Raw genomic sequence first — 20,976 nt, forward strand, 5'->3', positions numbered from 1 at the left:
TTTCTGCCTGCATTCTGTGTGCCTTCCTCACTTCACAGAGGCTTCATCAAATTTTCCAGAAGCCCGTAAGAGCCAACAAAAGGAATATTTGAATATTAGATATCTTCCATCCCAAGCTCCCTTCAAGATGGCACTACTATAGTTTAACTGCTTCAAAACCAGAATTTGCCCAATGGGTAAAATTTAATCTAATCATTCAATTCAAAACAAAAATATATTAGACTAGAGAACATGCAGTCTTTTAGAATAATGTTATCTTCAAAGAACAACACTTCTAGAAGGAAAGACAACTGTTTCTGCCCTTCTGCTCTTAGACTCCAAGATATTAATGCCCATTGCTTTGTTTTAAATAATGGTAAAAAAACCATTCTCTGGTATTTGTTAAACATTTATTTTATATCCACACACCTGTATCTTTCTGAACAGATGGGATGTCTTTCTTTTGAGAGGCAAAACTAAAAATACTAATGATGCAAAAAGTAAAAGCATAATGCAGTGAGAGAAAGGATTGCTAAAGGGTTGTACTCTAGTAAAACAACCCTTTAGTAGCACAGTCCTCTGGACAGCAAAGGCTAATCAGAAACTATTTTTTTGACCATGTTTCGAATTTATTTTCTTTGTAAATTAATCTGGATTATCTGTTACTATTTTTGGTAATTTTAATACTTTTGATAAACAAGATAGATTGTAATTCTCAATTTCTCCAGAAAAATCCTTGGAGATTTTTAGACATGTGGATCTTGACAGAAAATAAAGATGTCTCCAAATAATCCACAGAAATTTAAGACTATGTATTTGATGGAAAGATTTTACATTTAGATTTTTATGAAAACACCTCAACTTCATTACCTGAAGGTCAAGATGCTTTTTTGCACTGGCAAGTCTGACGGCATTACACACATTTTCTCTCTGGCAATCTTTAATTGCCAATTAATTCTAGGAATCCACAGCATGAACTGCATAAAAATACCTTGCTAGATGGTATCTACATAGATAATGTTTCTTATCCCTTAATATTCAATAGGTATAATCTTAAACCAAGTTACAATGGTTTTATGTTTCAAGTTTCCACTGAAGCATGTCTTTTTTGAAGCACTAATACCAGCAGCAATGGCTCTCGTGTGGCCCAGTGTGAGGCTGCACTGTGCAGACAGTGAATGGAAAGAGTCCTTTGTTCCATGAGACCTCCTTCCAAGCAGTTAGGTACTCCTTTGCCTTTTTCCACCCTTCCTCTTTTCTGGCTTACAAACTGACTCGCGTGATTTTGTGCAAAATATTCGATTTTTTAAAAATCAGGCTCAGTTTCTGAAAACAAAATAATTCTACCACCAAAACATGGCATTTTATTTGAAGGACTGATTTTTTAAAAAATTGAAACAGAAGTAAGCATGCAATGAGGCAAAGATCCCTAATCCCTGAAAGCTCCTGGGCCTCATATGATAAGACCCTCATGACTTATTAGACCTTTGACCTGACCTCATTTTTCTGAAGTATCAGGTTTCTGTCCAATCTAGTGGATATTAAAAAGAAAATAATCTACCAGCAGCATACTCTTCAGTTCGTCTTTTAATGGCAGGTCCAGAACAATGATGGCACACTACTGCTTGCAATACCAATGGTACAAGACCCATTGTGAAGTGTCAAAAGCCAAATGAAAGGATTTTTAATTTTTTTTTCCTAGTTATTTCTTTATTTTAACTTAGTGTTCAAAACTAGCAAAGACTGCATAGCAAAGCATTAAAAACCTAGGAAAATAGGATAAGGAAACCTTGGAAAACCCAGGATAAAGGATGTCTTGGGAGCCATAATTTACTTCTACTTGAGGAAATCATGAAGTAATTATTTTTTTCACTGTATCAGTCAAAATATTCTATTTATGTTGGTATTTGTGAAATATTAACAAGTTCATTCTCAGTACAGGAAAAGCATTTGGAAAATACTAGGGAAGCAAAAAGAAATAAAATTAATTACTTTTTCTATAACATAAGTGAATCAATGCAAAACTTGTTTCCCAGGCTTATTGGTATGACATAGGCCAGAAAGGAAAGGCAAGAAGGAAAAACTGGTGGTGACTGATAGGGAGAAAGATGAGTTATTCAATGATTTCACTGGCAGTCACCATTTCCATTAAAGTCCATGATCTTCCATGTGGGTATGGGGGAGTGAAGTCTCTCCCATTAAGTGAAGAGCAGGTTTGGGATCACTTGATGAAGCTGAGTAGTCCCAAGTCTACAGGACCAGATGAACTATGTTCCAGAATCCTGAGGGAACTGGCTGATGTTGTAGCCAAAACAATCTCATCATATTTGAAAAGTCAAGGCAGTCAGGCGAACTCCCTGGTGACTGAAAAAAAGGAAACATCACTTCCATTTTTAAAAAGAGGAGAAAGGAAGATGTGAGCAACCACAGACCAGTGAGCCTCACCTGTCTGCCTGGAAAAATCATGAAGCAGATCCTCCTAGAAATTATCCCACAGCATATAAAAGACAACAAGCTGACCCAAGGCAGCCAGCACTGCTGGTATATAACATATTATGTTATATAATAACATAAATAAAATATTTTGACTGATACAGTGAAAAAAAATATTACTTAATGACTTTCTCAAGTGGAAATAAGTTAGGGTTCCCAAGACATCCTTTAATAAGGGCAAATTGCACCTACCTCAAAAAGTTCCACAAGATCAAGTGCCAAATGCTGCACCAGGGTTGGGGAAATCCCAGACATGAACACAGACTGGGAGATCAAGTCACTGAGAGCAACCCTTTGAAGGGGTTTCTTGTGGATGAAAAGCTGGAAGTAACCCAAGAATGTGAGCTCTCAGCCCAGACGGACACTTGTACCCAGGGCTGCATGCAAAGCAGCGTGTCCAGCAGGGTGAGGGAGGGGGTTCTAGCACTCTGTGCGGCCCTCATGAGAGCCCATCTGGAATCCTAGGTCCAGCTCTGTTGTCCTCAGCACAAAAAAGATGTGGACCTCTTAGAGTGGGTCCAGAGGATGCCAGGAAGATGATCAGAGGGCTGGAGCACCTCTCTGTGAAGACAGGCTGAGAGAACTGGGGTTATTAAGCCTGGAGAAAGAGAAGGCTTTGGAGTGATCTCACTGCACCGTTAAAAGGTTCTCATATAAAGGAAGCAGGGGGATTTTTATACTGGGAGATAGTGCAGGACTAGGGGCAATGGCTTTAAACTGGAAAAGGGCAGGTTTAGATTACATGTAAAAAACAATTCTTTACTCAGAGGGTGGTGAAGAGCTGGAACAGGTTGCTCTGAGAAGCTGTGGATACTTCAATCCTGGAAGTGTTCAAGGCCAGGCTGAATGGGACTTGGAACAACCTGATAAAGTGGAAGGTGTCCCTGCTCATGGCAGAAGGGCTGGAACTGGGTGACTTTAAGGTTCCTTCCAATCCCGACCATTCTGTGATTCTCTTTTCATCCTTACAACTGAATCAGCAGGTAAACCCAAGCATCTTGCAGAAATCACCAAACCACCACTCAAGTCAAAAATCACACTAACAAACAGCTACTTAACTACAGGATTTTAGTATTGCTTTACCTGGCTCTTCCAGTTATAATCATGTAACATGGGTAAATTTGAAACCACAGCAAGCTAAGCATTTTACCATTCATTTTTTAACCACTCTTCTAGCCCATACTTGCCTTGTAAACAATTACTATTCCAACATGACTTTGTGGTAATTTGTTTGTTCAAAACATGAAATAAGCAAGCAGAAGTTGCTCAAGAATAGTCAATTAAATCAAAACCCATTGTAGCCTCTGTCTAAAAAAGTTGCATCCATTCTGAGAGTTTTTGGTCAAATTAGATACTTTTAGCAAGAACACTGTGGTTGCAGGCAGTGTTTACTGAGTTTATGAACTAAATTCTGACAGAACAAAAGTAGTCAGAGCACGTTAAGTAATTTTCCAAAGAGTACTTACTGAAGATTGTGATTTGGGCTGTTTGTTGGACCTGCAAACATAAAACAAACAAGTATTGCTGACAAGTTTAGCTCAAGGACAACATAATAAAAAAAAGTCAATAGCAATCTAAAGGAAATTGTCTTTAAGGAAGGTTTATCTCAAGATCCAAACAAAACCCTCTGCATTCCTGAACATAATTATATATTGTTATTTTCAAAGCCACAAATAAAAATCACATTAATCTACTGTCTGTTCCAGCAGCAAGCTGAATGGACTTAGTTTTTTTCATAAAATATTTTCCACCATAAAGACACAGGTAGTTAGACAAGGTGTTATTTTAACACATCATTTACCTTTTAATAAGCCCCAACTGTGCCTTACTATCAGAATTTAGGATGTGGCAAGGGGATGATCAGCTTTTGCAACAGCAGGAGCAAGGGTCAATACTCAGCACTTCAATACTCAATATCTACAAACTGAACTGTGGAATCCATTATTTACATTACAAAATAAGAAAAAAATTAGAAAAATGCATCTAGAATTTTTTCTCCCATTGCTCCACAGGCAAGCTAAATAAAAGACTAGCTTCCAGATTGGACTATTAAGTCTCCAAAATGTCATATAAGCACTTGTTCAAAGGTGTGGTATACCTTTACATGTCAAAAGACAGAATTTGAGGCCACGCTCCACATAGCAGTACAGAACTGATATTCACAAGGATAGGCCCAGAACTATGAACATCACACAGAAAACCCCTTGTCATTCTTCTCATCAGTTTTTGTTTTTTTCACAGACTGAGTTCAGCAGTAGAGTGAAAACTCCAGGCAAGGAAATGTTACCTTTTTGTACTTTTTACCAGCACTTCTTTAATTTTTTTTCTTCTGTGTATTTACAGACCTCTACATCTGTATTTACTTTCTTTTATTACCACTAAAGAGGTATCAAGTTCAACTGAGAAGTTCTGTGCTGGGAGAGAGGCCCCAGGCACTGACTTTATTTTCTTTTGTGTTGAGAATTTTTCCTAAAAGGTTAAATTCATTTCTCATTATGCTATGGTTAAAACTAATACCTAGTCTATAAAGCAGTCTGAGCAGTCATAAAAGCCGGGAACTCACCAAGCCTGACAAACAAAACTCCTGTTGCAGTTATTGTCTTCATCCCATTTGAAGCCACGCACTGGTAGTATCCTGTGTCTGTGGTATCTAGATCCTGGATTCTTAGACGTGAACCATAATCTGTTTTTCTGATGATGATCCGTCTTGGCTCCTGAACCACGGGAGCATCATTTTTTAGCCATCTGACATTCGGGGATGGATTTCCTGCTACCTTGCAGTGGAGGATTGCTGTTTGCCCCTGGACTACAGTGATATTGTTTACTGGTTCCAAGAAGGTCAGGAAATAACCTAAGATAAAAGGTGATAAAAGATCAAACTTTACTTGGGTTGAGGTAAAAGCCTGCTCAAAGGTTCTTTTCTAAGAGAAAGCCCTGGAAACAATTTCAGTTTTCTTTCAAGATTAAAAAAAATGCAATTCACTGTCCTAAGAATACCACAGCATCACACTCCAATTTATGTTTCCTTGCTGACTTCATGCTTGTGTGCAGGTAGGCATGCAGATTCAAAGGTCAATCATTAATTGATACTATTACACTCCTAATGTCTATTTGAAGCAGCAGTGACTTTTTCTACATCTGACATGCTAAAATACTAACATCCTAACATACATATAGTGCTGTTCTGTTCCAACAGCAAAAAAAACCCTTGCCCCATAAAAGAATAATCCCAGTTGTTACCATATTGGAATATCGTGGTGATTTTACCACATAATCTTCTTACATGATCACAGATTTGTCTCAAAAAGAACTACAATTGGAAAAATTACTTTTAGATATTAATTTGACTTAAGTTAATTTTTTAACTTAAAAATTAGGTTGATTTGGACAGGCTTATACTATAATAAATTTTCAAGATTATATGTCTTACATTCAATTTAAAGAAATAATGTCTCAATTGCAGAAGTAAACTGTGATAGAGAGGGGACACATAAGCTGATTATAGACTGCCATTTTTACATCAAGTCAAAATATATGGCCAAGGAAACATCTGTATGGATAGTGTGTAATAACCTTTTGTAGTTATTTTGTAAGTGAAAACTACAAGTCCTAATTAGTGGTTTGTTAAAAGCAAAGGGCTTGTCAAGGCTGTATTTGTGATCTCTAGGGATGACAAAAAAGAATGAATTGATGAAGAACACTGTCAAAACCTGACAATCAAATCTTTTGTAGGTTATTATTTATAAATTTAATTTGATGTTAGGAGTCCTGCAACTGATACACATCACATACTGAAAGCTTGGCGATATGTAATTCCACTGAAGCAATAATGCTGTTATATTACCTTAGAGAACAGGTAAGAAAAGTATCTAGCTGTCATGCTCATGTGTTTGTTCCAGTGAATTTAGACCTTCTAGACATAAAGCATCAGGAATTCAAATTACATTATATTTTTATGGCAGCTGGATACAAATATCAAATAATTTTGATGGATGCTCACATGTAGACCTTTCCCATCACTCAGATTATTTTTGTCTTTTTAATTAAGTAATAGCATATTATTGTACATAAATCCAACACTAGTAAAGAAATGGTCTACACTGACAGTTCAATTGCTGAAATACCTTAAGAAAATTGATGTTCTGCTTTGATTTATATTTGACAGGGCCGTGAAAATCAGCTCCTCTATAATAGCTAAGTGTAACATTGGAGAAGGGAGCAGTAGAAATATCAGAATATAATAAATGTACAAGCCAGATATTGCTGGAAAACAGGGTTTTCCTGTGTGTTACATTGTTCTGTACCACTGGCCTTTCAAAAGAAGTCCTGTTATAATTAATAATATGAACATACAATGTAGGCAAGTGCAAATTTAGTTTTTCATTAAATAGAAAACTATTAGAATAAGTCTAAACTGAAAATTAAATAAATCCAAGTATATAGTCTCCACACAATATTGAAAATTTACAGGAAAATTGTTTTATTCTTTTTTGTCATGAAATAATATATTTAATTTTATATTAGTTGTCCCTGTTTTTAATTTAAAATGTTTAGCAGACTTCAAAACATTTGACAGAATACAAACAATATTTGTTTTCAAATAACTTATATAAAAGGGAGAAAATTACATTAATGCTTTCAGCAATGTCACACCACAACAATGTAATTTATTATGGTTTTAGCTACATTTCATAGCTGAAAAAATAGAAATACTATGTTGACATTCTGGCAGGGAAAACAAAACCAGTAAAGTTACTTCCTGATATAGTCAACTGAAGCCATTGATTAAAACTTCTCTTTAAGCCAACATTTTACATACATAAGCATTTCTAGCAACATGAAAGAAAGCATGATCAGTCCTACCACATGTTAGAAAAGGATTTTCTATGGCTACTTCACTCATAGTTTGTTATTTCACCATTTTTTCATAGTCTGTATGTAGTTTATTCTCATGAGCACCATTGAGATACTGGGCAGCATCCATAGGGGTGTTACCTAGCAGAGACAGAGATACCACAATCCCAACCTACTCTGTGCCTATTGGGCCACACTTGCAGTATTATGTCCAGTTCAGATCCCCAGAATTCAAAAATAACACAGAAAGACAGGAGAGGGTTCAAAAGAGGGCTATCACTATCATCAAAGGCTAGACAACATGTCCTATGAGGAAAGATTACAAGTAGTTATGTCTCTTCTCCCTGGAGAAGAGAACAGCTAGGGGAGCATCACCACAGTTTTTCAGTACCTAAAAGGCACCTACAAAAAGAACAGAGACAATCATCACAAGGAGCTATATGGAGAAGACAGAGGGCAGCAAGTGAAAGTAGCCAGGAAATGTTTCATTTCAATAGAATAGAGACATTTTTTGCAGTGAGAACAATCATTCCCCGTAAAATGAAGTAGAGATGGGGTAGGGTCCCCATCGCTGGAGGTTTTCAAGATATGATTGGACAGAGTACTAGATTGTCTTGTCTAAGCCTTCTTTCCCCAGAATTGTTGGATTGGATGATCTTTTGAGGTGCCCCCCAGGCTAGAATGTTCTGTAGTTCTGTGAGCCTCTGGTTCAACAATCTGGTTCAACATTCGGACAGGCCGAATGTGCTCACACAAGGGAGGCAAAACAGTTTAAAGACCTTTTTTGCAAAGAAGCTGGGCCCCTTCGAGCATGGAGCCAGCACAGAGGTACGTTCATCTGGCTCCGAGATGCTTCTGATAACAAAGAAATGAAAGAAGCAGAGATCTGTCTAAAAGGTGAGGCCAATTCATGTCCTGTAAGATGACAGACGGGGATTGTGGCTTGTCCGGCTCTCTGACATATTTTTTGCTCTTCACATGCAAGTACATGAGAAGGCTACATTGATCTTGTGACACTGATCAGCTTATACCTTGCTCAAACCCTTGTCATTATTTCACTTTTTCTGATTTAAAATGAGCTGGGTGGAGTCCTCTTTTTGGGATAGTCATGGATATTAAATTCAAATACATTTGGATGAAAACAGATAGTAAATTTACTCATTAGGACTTATTAACTCAGGATTAAATCCATGTTAGAACTTCCTGTTTTACTAATTAAAACAGAACTACTGCAGGAAGTAATTAGATCCATATCTTTAAGCCACCCAAAATATTTCATATGAATCTGTGAATCTGATCCTAATACTAACAAGAGCAAAACTATTACCATGGAAAGCAATGCAAAAGATTTATGGGTTAATTCAGACCCAGAGCAATTAGATAGACTTTGCCTGAAGTCAGCGACACTGCACCTATTTCCTGCAGGTCAAAATTCAGCTTTAGTTCATCATTACTCTTGCCAATTTTACAGGTATTTTCTGCAGTGTTTTATATTACCTTGTTATTACAAACCAAGTAATAAATATTTTAACCTTATGAACTTCGAAGCATTTGTGTTTTCCAAAGTTCTCCAGAGCAGCCTAAGAGCAGTGGGGCAGCTCAGGGCCTCTTCTCTGCCTCTGTCCACCCTGAACTGCATACTCTCTGTTTGCTGGTTTAATTTCCTCTTTGAGAAGCGATGTTTATGTCCTCACTGGTTCTGAAGTATTTCTATGACAGAGCGGGCAGCCATTTGTTGAGCTGCTCTGTTATTTGGTGTCCACTTTAGATAACCCATAATTGCAATTCTTTCAAACAAAGTGGAAAATTTAACCAACCATGTTCTAAAGAATGTTTTCTTTTTTTAATTTCTGTGGTGATAATCAGCAGTTACTTTTTTGGTAACGTATGTCACACCACAAACGCAGTGTAGATGCCAGTTTGACAGAATGCTTTGGGGAAAAAAAACAAATTTTCCCAGGATAAATTAGGACCTCAACGATGTGCAAAGCAATTTTTTTCCCAACGTAGTTCTCCTTCTGTCTTAGTAAATCTTAATTTGGACAGGTACGAGGGAAAATGAAATGTGAAAATGCTAGAACTTGTGTTTAACTTGTGTCCTATATTTTGTGCTAAGCAGTAGTCAAGTAGAATTTTTTAAAACTGGAACAGAATTTTTAATCTGTTTTAATACTAACATAATTTTGAAACAGAGAATAAATACTCTATATAAAATATTTTGTTTCTGTAACATGTTGCCAAATCTGTGAATGTCCTATTGTAAATGTCATATTATAAAGATTTATATTTTATTTGGGAGATGGATAACAAAGATTATTTCTTTAAAAAATACAAGTAAAATGTCCAGAAATTTCCTGTGTTGTGAAATTAATATTGTTATATAATGGTTTTTATACTCCAGCTTGCTTCCAAGGGTCATTGAAATGAAGGAAAATGCTTCCTTTGCCTTCAGTGATCTTTGGCATGGTTCAACTATGTCAAAAGGAAAATCTATCTGGTAGATATTTCTGCATTTGCTGTAGGCAAAAATGCTGTAAATTAAATTTCTCTTTCATTATGGTTTCCAACACAGTCTACAACCAAGACTAGTATTTATTTTGCTTGAACAGATTAAAAACTGTTCTGTCAAGAAGCTATGAGAGGATAATGCAACTTAATCTATATATTATATTTTGCTATCATATTCTAGTACTCTATGAATAACATAGCTTAGGGAAATGGTTGACATGAATTCCAGCAAAACTCTTTCATATTTGGAAAACCTTTGTTAGGTTGCCAGTACTTCATATTTTTAAATTGAATAAATTTGATATAAATATATCAAACAGAATCCCAAAGCAAATCAACATTAAGATGACAAGTCTAATATTCATGTTTTGGCAAGAATATAAAAATAAGCTTTTCCAGAGTGTGTCAAATCATTGTCAAGATATGCACAAGAATAGATACTAAACTAAAAACCCAAAGGGTGCAACTATCACTAAGACCTCACATGTGTATTATATTTCTTAGTTTTATTTACATTATTCTGGCACTTACATGTCCAAGTTATTGGCTCAAACCATATGTGTTATTCTTGGCATAAACACAATATAAAATTATTGTTCTGCTTTTGTTATTTTAAGATCTTAGCTGTAATTTTGAAGTTCATTTAAAAAAAAAATTTTAAGACTCCTTAGTTACTTTAGATTATGTAAATTCTGGCTTAATTGTTTTCAATTCAAGATTTAGTTCCTGTTCATTTTTTATTGCTTTTATTCTTTTTTTTCTATGTGATTTTAAAAATATTTATGCATTTGTAATTTTAAAATAAGGTTCAATATGGCAACCATGAATAGTAATTAGTAACAATTTTTTAACACTTTTTATTTTGGAACTTCCAGATCATTTATGAATATTGAAGTCTCTTGAGATAGGATGATACCATCACACTTATTTCCCAGAAGCAGAAAGTAGAACAAGGGGAGTCTAAGTGATTTGACAATTTACACATAGACTAAGTGTCAGTATTGATGATACTACACTGAGATTCACATCTTTTTTGTATTCCTGAGACAATGACGCTCTGAGATAATCATCCAGTTTGGCTCCTATCCAGGTGGATTCACCTTTCTTTCTGCACTCCACAAGAAACACCAACACTGAATACCCAGTTTTTGAGAAAAAGAAAGGAAAATTTGATTCATAAATGGCTAGATGCCTGAAGATACAAGAGTATTTTCGGACCAAGTATTAATAATTGTGTATATGTTTAATCACTTTTTAGAATACTTATTTCCCCATAAGATATAAATATTTATTTAATTGACTTTATGCAATAGTCAAAAAAGCCCATAAAGCCAACTGAACACATCACAGTTTACAAGAGTCTCAGTTTGAGATACTCAGAATTTAAAATCACCTGTTAAAAAAAAAAAAGGACAAATACATTTTTTTCTGCATAACTATATAAATTTAGACCATTTTCATATTCATGGAATAAAACACTTATAGTGTTCAAAACCCCTATGAAAATACGTATACTCTGATTTTGTGTAAAAAGCAATGTGGGATTTTTTTTCCCTAAGCTATTTTATTTTTCTTTTTTAACGCCATGCCAGCTTTTTTCATTTTTGTCTTCAAATAATCTTTTTTTCTTAGGTATAAATAGAAGAGCATGATCTTTCTCACCACAACTCTTTATTATGGCAAATTTCTGCTCTGGCATTTTTAGACTAATATAAACTTATATCCAACACAAAAGGGTTTAGGGGCAATATTCTGAGTAATTAAACTAATGATATTTCCACCATAAGCAAAGTCACATTTTCCCACAATGAAGACATAATTTTTCACCTAAGATACATACTTTGGCTTATGGAACGCAGAGGAAGACACCATTGTTCCAAAATGTACTGTTTTATAGTAAAATTTAGGGTACTAAGCATAAAGTGTTCATGAAATTGACTGGTAATCTATAAAGAATATCCATGAGATACAGAGTTTCCTAGGCTTATAAAATAACTGAAGACTGTAGTAAAAGAAAATGCATGTGAAATTTGCTGAAATGCAAATTATGTCCTTCTAAAAGTGTGTATGACGACATTGAGCTTAGGGGACATCAATGGCACTGTAACATCTTGGCAGGTGGTGGGAGTCCAGTTAAGTGACTCCTTCCACAAGTAAATCAGAATTCCAAATAAACTGAGAAATATCATCCTACTAAGGAGGATAGACTGAAGCCTAAGACTCACGATTACTTGCACAGAACATTTTCCTAAATAAAAAAACAGTCCCCTCAATTCTTCATCCTCTGTTTTATTTAATCCTGATACAAAGATGAGTGATTTACAGTTTATTTGAGTCACATTAGAAAATGGAAGGGATGTTGGCAGATCTCCCAAAATACACATGAGTAGCTAAGGAAACTACACTATTATATATGCCACATAATATTTCCAGATGAAATTATACCTTTACAGCCTAATTTAATCCAATTTGCATCTCATCCTTCATTCAATTTTTTTTCTTAATGTAGAAAAATCCATCCAGAAACATGTAAAATAAGTTGATTTGGTTCACATTCTCTTGAAATTACCTTAGGAACAAGGAATGAACAACTGCCAATCCAGGAATGAAGCAGTATTAGCTTTATAACATTGTCACAATGTACACGTTGTCCTCTCCTTTGAAATCGGTGGGTTTTTAAGACCCAGTGAGAGTATGTTAGAATGTTTGTGAAAAAGAGAAAGACACCAAGCAAGGCTTACTTAAGAGTAAGACTGGTGAAACTATCAACTTTACAAAGACTGACTGGACTGAGAGGGGACTTGGACTGTGCTCAAATGTTTTACTTTTATTCCAAAGCAGACCTAAGTTCTTCTACAGCAAACATTCACTGCTCTGCACTGGTTTTCAGTGAAACACTGCTCAGACACAGCGCTTTCTAGCCATTCAAGTGTTCACTTAAAGGAAACAAGGGAAAATAAATTCTCCTCAAAGGCCCAGCCAAGCTATTGCCCTTTCTCATCAACTATTAGAAGGCTAGCTTCACTCATAGGAAAAGACTTGCAACATCTTTGTAAATGAGCATTATTAATAACACCTTTCTTAAACTCGTTTTGTCATTGCAGACAGAATCATTTCTCAGGACTTCTGGAGGATTCTAGAGAAGAGGATGACTAATACACTTGGTACTTTTAATGTGGTTTTTAATTTGGGCATTATTAAAGCTGTTTATCCCCATACCTGTTTTGGGTCTATTCCAAAATAAGAAAAAATTTAAAAATAGGAGGTTACAAGCAAATCAAAATAACTAAAGATTTCTGAAGAAAAGAAGAAGGTTGATGGGATGGAAGGGCTTAGGAACTGTTTCTAATTATCTCAACAGTATGTCTGAACTTTGAAGTAGAACTGTCCAGTGGTTCTTTGTAACAAAACCTTAACAAAACCTGATGCCTTACTATGACACAGAAACACCTGAGCCAACATTCCAACTAGTTTTGCTTCTATGGAGAATTTTGTGCCCATATTAAAAAAAAAATAAATAAATGGGAGCAAATGAGGCCATTTCCTAGCTAGGTATGCTGGAAACTAACAATTGATTGTATACCAGTGAATAACTTAAGAACATGGGGCTCTTTTTTTTCTTCCTTTTTTTTTTTTTTTTTCTGAAGGAAATATACAGTTCTTACCCTGTAGAAATGTTTGAGATGTGATTAATTACTCCCTCAGACAGATACTGCCTGTGGCTCTGCAAAGGAAGGAAGTAACCAGAACTCCTTTTTCAGCAAGAAATTAACCAAGCACTGTCACATGAAAAAAAAAAAAACACAAAACACAAAAAAACCCTCTCTCTTTTATGTCTGTAGCCTTAAAGGCTCAAACATAACAAAAGAGAGAAGTGGGACCAACTTGCCAGGCAAACAAGCCTATCAGATGCAGTTAAAAATTAAACATGGCCCTTTTTCATCAAAAGTAGTGTTTACTCCAGTGTGAATAAAACAACTAGTAGTAATACAGTGCTACTGACAGGAATACTACTACAATTTTTTTTTCCAGAATAAATGTCAAATTCTAAACTTCTAAAATATTTCAGCAGTTTCAGAAAGTAGTGAAGAGTTGAGAAATGGAGTGTACCAGGTCTTCTTTCCAAATAGGAGAGACTTAGTCCCATGATGATAATCAGTAGCAAGGTGGTCACGAGTGCAAACAGAAACATATCTTTGTTTTACTGACTTATGGACCAAATTTAAAGGAAGATTCCATAAAAAAACCTCCCAATATGCACATTTAGGGTACGAAATCTAACTAATATTCAGGAAGACAATAAGGATTAGATAACCTTGGATATCTATAAGAAGAGAAACTATATTCCAAAGTACCCCCAAAATTCATGTTCCTCTAAGACAAACTCCAAGAAGATCTGGTCAATACTACGGCTCCACAGATTGCAACATGTCCTCATAAATGAAGCTGACATTATTATCTGACTCTTCTTTAGCCTAAGAGTTGACATTACTACAGCAATGCATCCATAAAATATAAATTCAGTACGCAACTGAAAAAAATACTGTTTTTCAGGTAGAATACTGAAAATTTCCTGCTTTAGAAAGTTGCACCAAATTGCAATTGGAAGCACAATTTGCAGTAAATATGTGCATCTCCTGATCCAAGAATAGCATTTGGATCTAGAGTTTTAAATGGTGAAGTGTCACAAAATTAATGCTAACTAATAAATAACTAGAAATCCTGACACTACAATCAGTTTAAAAAAACAAAGCATTAATGCTCAGAGCTACTTTAAAAGTACGTATTCTTGTGTTGCAATGGGCTAGATTTAATTACCTCAGACTAAAGACACCAATACTTAACATTTACCTGGAAATGCTAAGTGTGGCACTGTACAAAATCAAATCAATTTCATGGCAACAATGTGAAATAAAACGTGCAAAGAAGGTAATAATAGCACACTGTGTTTGGATTAAAACATCTAACCCCTCCATGTGGGGGAACTCAACATGCTACAAAATTAATTTTTATAGGCTCCTTTAACCTTGCTATCACTGCCTGGAATCAGAAGTGCTAATTCACAAAAGGAAGGTTGCCTTCTTTACAGACTTGTATTAATAGACAAATATAGCGAACATACTATAAAAGGATTTTGTTGGTCCGTTCTGAAGAATGTTTATACTTAAGCAGGGTGATGAAATTACAATTAGTTTTACCTTTAGGTGTTGGAATTGGTCTCTCAAGTCCATCCATATGACCTAAGGGGTCATTTGAATCTGGAATTTCCATTTCACCTACAAAGAAAAGAAGATTTTGTTGGAGTGGAATTGAAGCTAATCTTTCTGTTAAACAGCATTATAACAGTGAGTTCAGCACATTCTCCCAGTCCACATTCTGCCTCCAGAATTGCACGTGGGAAACACAGCACACAGGAAACATATATCGACAAGGTCAGGATTTATCCATTGCGGATTAGAAAATGCTACAATAACCATTTTGTGGATTACTTGGTGTTTGACAAAATAGAAAGCATTAAAAACTACATTCCAGTTCTTAGTAGAATAAAGTCCACACATTTTTACAAAGAATGCAAACATTTCCTGGAAGCAATGGTGGCTTAGAAAATTAAACAGTACCTGAGCTTTACTGATAGCCTCAGTTACAAAATGGCATAAACTTGCTTTTAAACTTACACTATGGTAATTCAGATTCCATCTCCAGAAGTCAGACTCACTGTTGCTACTGACTTTCTTATCCTACTCTCAGCCTCATCCCTAAAAGACATCTTTAGAAATGAAACTATAATAACTGTTTTCCAAGGATTTCAAAGTGTGAGGAAATGGATAGACATCTTCTGTATGCGCTCCTTTTTTTCTGTCTAATATATCAGTAAAAGCTAGCACACTGCAGACAGCACTTGGAAGTTCCTTCGCATTTGCAGGTCTTGCAAAACTTCAACCATTACATATCACCAGTTTGCTCTCCCTTTAAAAAAATATCAGGCAAGGAACAGAACTGAAGTTCTAACTCAGATAACAGTATAGATGTGATTTAACTAAAACAGCTTCTAAAATTACACCCCCTATTTTTTTTTATATTTTCTAATTTATATTCAGTCATCCAAATTCCTTACATCCTTAGCATATCACAAAGATATGTAAATCTAAGGTCATCAAGATCTGAAGTGAAAGATCTGGGATTCATTGCAGGTCTGTTAGGGGTGGTCATGGTATTGTTTTAGGCGAAATGAAGCTAGAGAAAAGACTCTCCTTCTTCCTTTTGTCCCCATTACCCTTTCTTCAAACTACAATACCACTCTGAAGGCAAGTAAAATACAAGTAACCTTATCCCTATCTTACACCATATTATGAAAGAAGAAAATAATTGAGACACTTTTTTGTTTGTTTGTTTATTCTTTCAACCATTATTTGATAAGAAATTCAGCTAACTTGCCTTTATCAGGTAAAACACAGAAATCAGAGACATTCTCTACAGCAGGCTGGATCTGAAAGTATTTCTTTCATCACAGTACTGTCACTTGTCACTACTTCATCCCTACCTTTATCTCCCATTGCTCAAGATTCTTTTCCTGGCAACAGTACAGATTCCACTTGAATTATGTGCTCATTCTCAGACACCACAATTAGAGGGATGGTGAAGATGGTGTTGTACCCTTGGTAACACACTCTTTCAATTTAGAACAGCTAAGGCTTGGGCAGACATTCTCCATCTTCTGCCACTCCCAGCACTGGCCAGTAGAAATCATAGATAATATCCACCAGCAGACTGGAGGGAGAAATGGAGATGGGTGGCCAAGCTGGCTATTGCCAACCTTGCCATTGCAAATCCCAAAATGGTGCATCTTCATACTCCTGCAGGCATGGTACAGACTTAGCACCAGACTTTTAGCTGTAGAGAACCTTTGCTGATCTTTTTGATTCAGGGTGAAGTGGTGAATGCATGACAGGTATATTCTGTCAAATTTCAGCAGATACATCACATCTTGTTCTTACCAAGGGGCAGCAAGACAAGTTCATCTCTATCCCTTGCTCTTGCTTGAGCTTCTGAGTCACACAAGGTTTAGAAGGGGCAGCAACATTTACTGGCCACAAGAAAGACAAATCCAAGATGAGACAGCCAGAGCAGAAAGAGAAGGAAAACTGACCAGTTTTTAGTCCACAAATACCTCTCTTATCTTATTCTCGTGATCATAATCCACCACCATTCACAGGGTGGGACATTTTTACAAAACTGTCCTTAAGGTTATTCGATTGCTTAACACTCAGCTATCCAGACTTGCCTGAGATCTGAGTGGCACTTTTGGCTTAATACCACATCTTCAACCTTAAAATAATTGTTTCCATTTCTTCATCTCATGGGACTTACAACAGAAAAAGACATTAGAAGTTCAGATAAATGAGCACAGAAATGTTTTCCTCTCTCATCTCTCCTTCCCAGGCCCATATCTCTTAATCTTTTTAAGTTTTTCAGAGCAAAGGTGGAAAGAAACGGAAGCATTTGCTGATTTGAAAAATTCCAAAAATACTTTTATGTGATCCAGTCTTGTACTTGATATGCTTCTGTCTGGAAAAAACATCAATCTTCATATGTGCTTGACCAGAAAACAATTACAAACCATAGATGTCACCCATTATCAAAATCTCCAGTACAAAGCAAAGCTAGAATTAAAAACCTTTGCATTCTTTGAAAATCATAAATACAAATCTGGTCTGTCACTTAAACTTGCTTTTATGAAAGAAACGTATATTTTCTGCAAACTGCAAAATTCCACTTCAACCATATTTATGATGAATTCCAAGCTTTAATCCTAAAGTTTCTCTACCACAACTGAAAACACAAAAAAATTATTATCAATTTGAAAAATTAAGTTTTTAACACCATAAAGGCAACCAGCAAGTCACTAAAACAAAATCTTTTTTCTCTTGTATTTACAGAATTTAAATATTCTGAAGTCAAGAACTTAAGAGCTGTGTACCCCTCTTGAATATTATTTTCTTTTTTTTTATTTTCAGTGCTTTCTGATTTTGCACTAATAACATAGTATGTTTTTCCTGCCAGGAGTGAACCCATGGTGTTCACCTAAACACCTAGTAATTTTTGTCTTTTTTTTTTCCCAATTTTCCTCACTATAGTACACATGGACCCTGATCATGTCCCATTATCAACTCTCTGCAGTCTTACTCTTGTTTGAAGATGCCTACATAACTATGCTCCTGTCTACTCCTGATTTTTAACTCCCTTTTCTCACTTTGTTTAATCAATATTTCCATAAGGGTATCCCATTTTGCTTTTTTCTTCCTGCTTCCGGTATCTTTTCCTAGAAGAATATTTATGTGCTGTTGCATTCCCTGAAGGGAAAAAAAGTCCATGAAGTAATTTAAGGTGCCCAATTTTCACTGTCAGTTTTCATCAGTAAAAAAATAGTACTAGTAAAAACATAATTGTTCACTAAACTGGTTTTAGATGTCACGAAGATACCAGATAGTCACATTGTTTTTTATATCTATAACAAATGCAGCATTGTCACACAACACTAAGAAAAGAGGTAGACTTGCAAAACACAAAACTGAAAGAACAGCAGGAATCCACTATACAGTTGTTATTAAAAACTGGTAAGAAAATAAATGCTCAATAATTGAACCTTACATGTGGTCTTACCAACTCACTCTGGCAGTAAATATGCTCTTCTTGTGTGCTGTTGAGGCTCTTTTACTTCAAAAGGGGTACAGAAGAGTTGGAACAGTTTCAGAGAAGTGAGAATATTTATTCATAAACCAGTTTTTGTACTGCTACTAGGATTTGTTGCTTTGAGAAGGAGATGTCTGAGTTCAATGACTGTAAAGCTCTACAGAGTTGTGAGAGTCTACAGAGTGGATGGACTCTTGCTAAAAATGGCAGTCCTAGAAAAAATAGTAACTATCAACTTCCAAACAAAGATAAAACAAGGTAACATTTTCTCAGAGGAGATGTAATTGGATTGAGTGCAGAGGTCAGATGACCCACAGGTAAGACTGGACAAGTTCAGTGAGACCTCTCTCACAGAAATCCTGTGTGGTCATATTAAAGTCCCTGAGTTAAAAATGGCTAGAGACTGGGTAAATACCCAGCACAAAGTAGGACTATGTACTTAGATCTCTTCTTACACTTTTACTTCAGCATTACCTTTTTTGCTGCCATCAGAGCCAAGACACGGCACTGCACAGACCTCTCATCTGCTCCTGTATAGTTATTCTCACACTTTTCACTAGCATATGTTCTCTCCACAGACATTAAGTGTATCACAGTTAATTTCTAAAGACTCACTTCTTTAATTTATGTTTGCTGTGGGAGTGGGAGGTAGAAGAGATCATGAGTGCCCTCTTCTCCTTCCGCATTGCATCACCAGACAAGACTTCAACAGAACCAGAACTCAGCCTGAATGCCAATGGCCAGATGTGCCACTTGCCAGATACTAAGGAATAACTTATTAATCCTCTTTTCATGGAACACACAATCAAGTAAAATGCAGATGCTGTAAACAGTGACTCTTTTAAACTGCTCACCCACACAAAAATGATTTCTTAACTTTTCAAGGCACTAAAGCAAGCCATTTCAACTTATGGAAAATCCCACTCCAAAAGAAAACCCATATTTAAAATAATATAATAATCTATATTTTTGATGTAAAAAATGCATTCAGTTCCTTTGATTCACATAGTGAACTGTAGCAAGGAAACATGTGTTACAGAAAATTCTTTTCCTACATGTATATAAATAATTATCACTTATTTTTTAGTTTCGCTTCTCCTGAAAACATGAGGACAACTTTCTTACTGACAAGATTCAACACAGGTAGGCCCACTGCTCCATTTTATGCACCAATGACCAACGAAATACAGAAGCAAATATCCAGAGTTATTGGGGCAGGAAGGCTCTTTAACACTTTTGAAAACTAAGTTGACCAGGTGATCACAGTATCACCTCACAGGGCACACACCACTCATCATAAAATAACTGATTTTTTCCTCTGAAATGGTTATGACTTCGCAGATCATTCATTACTTGAGCGGTAAGTGCAATAAACAGATTCCAAAATGCTCATGGCCATAAGCAGACATCAAAACAACACATTAATCTTCATCAGAAAGCCAGTCACAGGGAGGGGGTTACCATAATTGATACCAGGAACAAAACAAGGCCTCAGTCTCCCACAGAAAGAGAAAAACAGTATTCAGGTATTTTCAAACAGAGTGGGCCTGATTGATTTAGAGCAGTTAAGGGCTGGCTGATGCAATACCATGCAATGTTATTAACTGTCTTTCATTATTTGCAGAGCAGAGATGAGATCTTAAAATATGAGAAATCACACGAGTGTTTCCTATTATTTATTCAAAAGGGTAAAAAAAGGTGTGCCAGAGAATTATAGAGCTATCAGCTTAACTTCAATTCCTGGAAAAATAATGGAACAAAGGAGTTATTTTTAAGCATTTACGATAAAGCAGAGAGAAGAGTAATAACTAAAATAGAAGCCAAAGTTGACTTGGCTGACACTGATTAGAATCAGACATAAGTCAACAATCGCAAGGTACTGCAAACAAGGCAGACTTCAAAAATAAAAAGCAGTAATCTTCCCCCTTTACTCAAAGCTAGTAAGGCCTTAGACTTTTTTCTTCAATTTTCTTTCTTTTTTCTTCAATTTTCTGTGTTCCATTTCAAGATAGAGAGTAAAAGTAAAATACAATTACTAGCACCATGAAGATAGTCTACAAAACACGATTAAGAAAATCAAAAACATAATGATTACTAAGCCTGCTTGGTCTGAAGAAGATTAAGCTATGGACTGAGAACAAGTTTTCTTCAAACACATAGGTCTCAGTAAATGAAATTTTCTAGTGTGGCAGATTTGGCAACAGTCTAATGCGTATGATACTGCACAGGTAATAGACACTTCTCCCAGATGAAGCAGGACTTCTTAGGATCTTTTCCAATCTTATGATTGTATGAATGAACCATCCCTGTACCATTGTATTTTAAATCCCAAAGCCTACAAATAAATCCTTCAACACTAAAAATTGCACAGCCCTACAATTAGCAAAGCTGCAGATTTTAGTTCTGACATTTCTTCCGTTCATCAATAATCCTGTTTCTGTAGCTGAAACT

At 35.8% G+C, this 20,976-nt stretch overlaps 1 protein-coding gene across 1 annotated transcript in view; it reads right to left on the reverse strand.

Annotated features, from left to right (window-relative positions):
- The window catches only part of ROR2 (receptor tyrosine kinase like orphan receptor 2), a 146,362-nt gene that overhangs the window by 28,959 nt on the left and 96,427 nt on the right, over positions 1–20,976 (reverse strand). Inside the window, exons 2-4 of the mRNA XM_036403998.2 lie at positions 15,033–15,110; positions 5,036–5,323; positions 3,939–3,969 (exon numbers count right to left, since the gene is read on the reverse strand). Of these exons, the coding sequence (XP_036259891.2) occupies positions 3,939–3,969; positions 5,036–5,323; positions 15,033–15,110 (397 nt within the window). The remainder of the gene's footprint in view (positions 1–3,938; positions 3,970–5,035; positions 5,324–15,032; positions 15,111–20,976) is intronic.

Source organism: Molothrus ater, chromosome Z (assembly GCF_012460135.2).
Source record: "Molothrus ater isolate BHLD 08-10-18 breed brown headed cowbird chromosome Z, BPBGC_Mater_1.1, whole genome shotgun sequence".
NCBI classification, from domain to species: Eukaryota; Metazoa; Chordata; class Aves; order Passeriformes; family Icteridae; genus Molothrus; species Molothrus ater.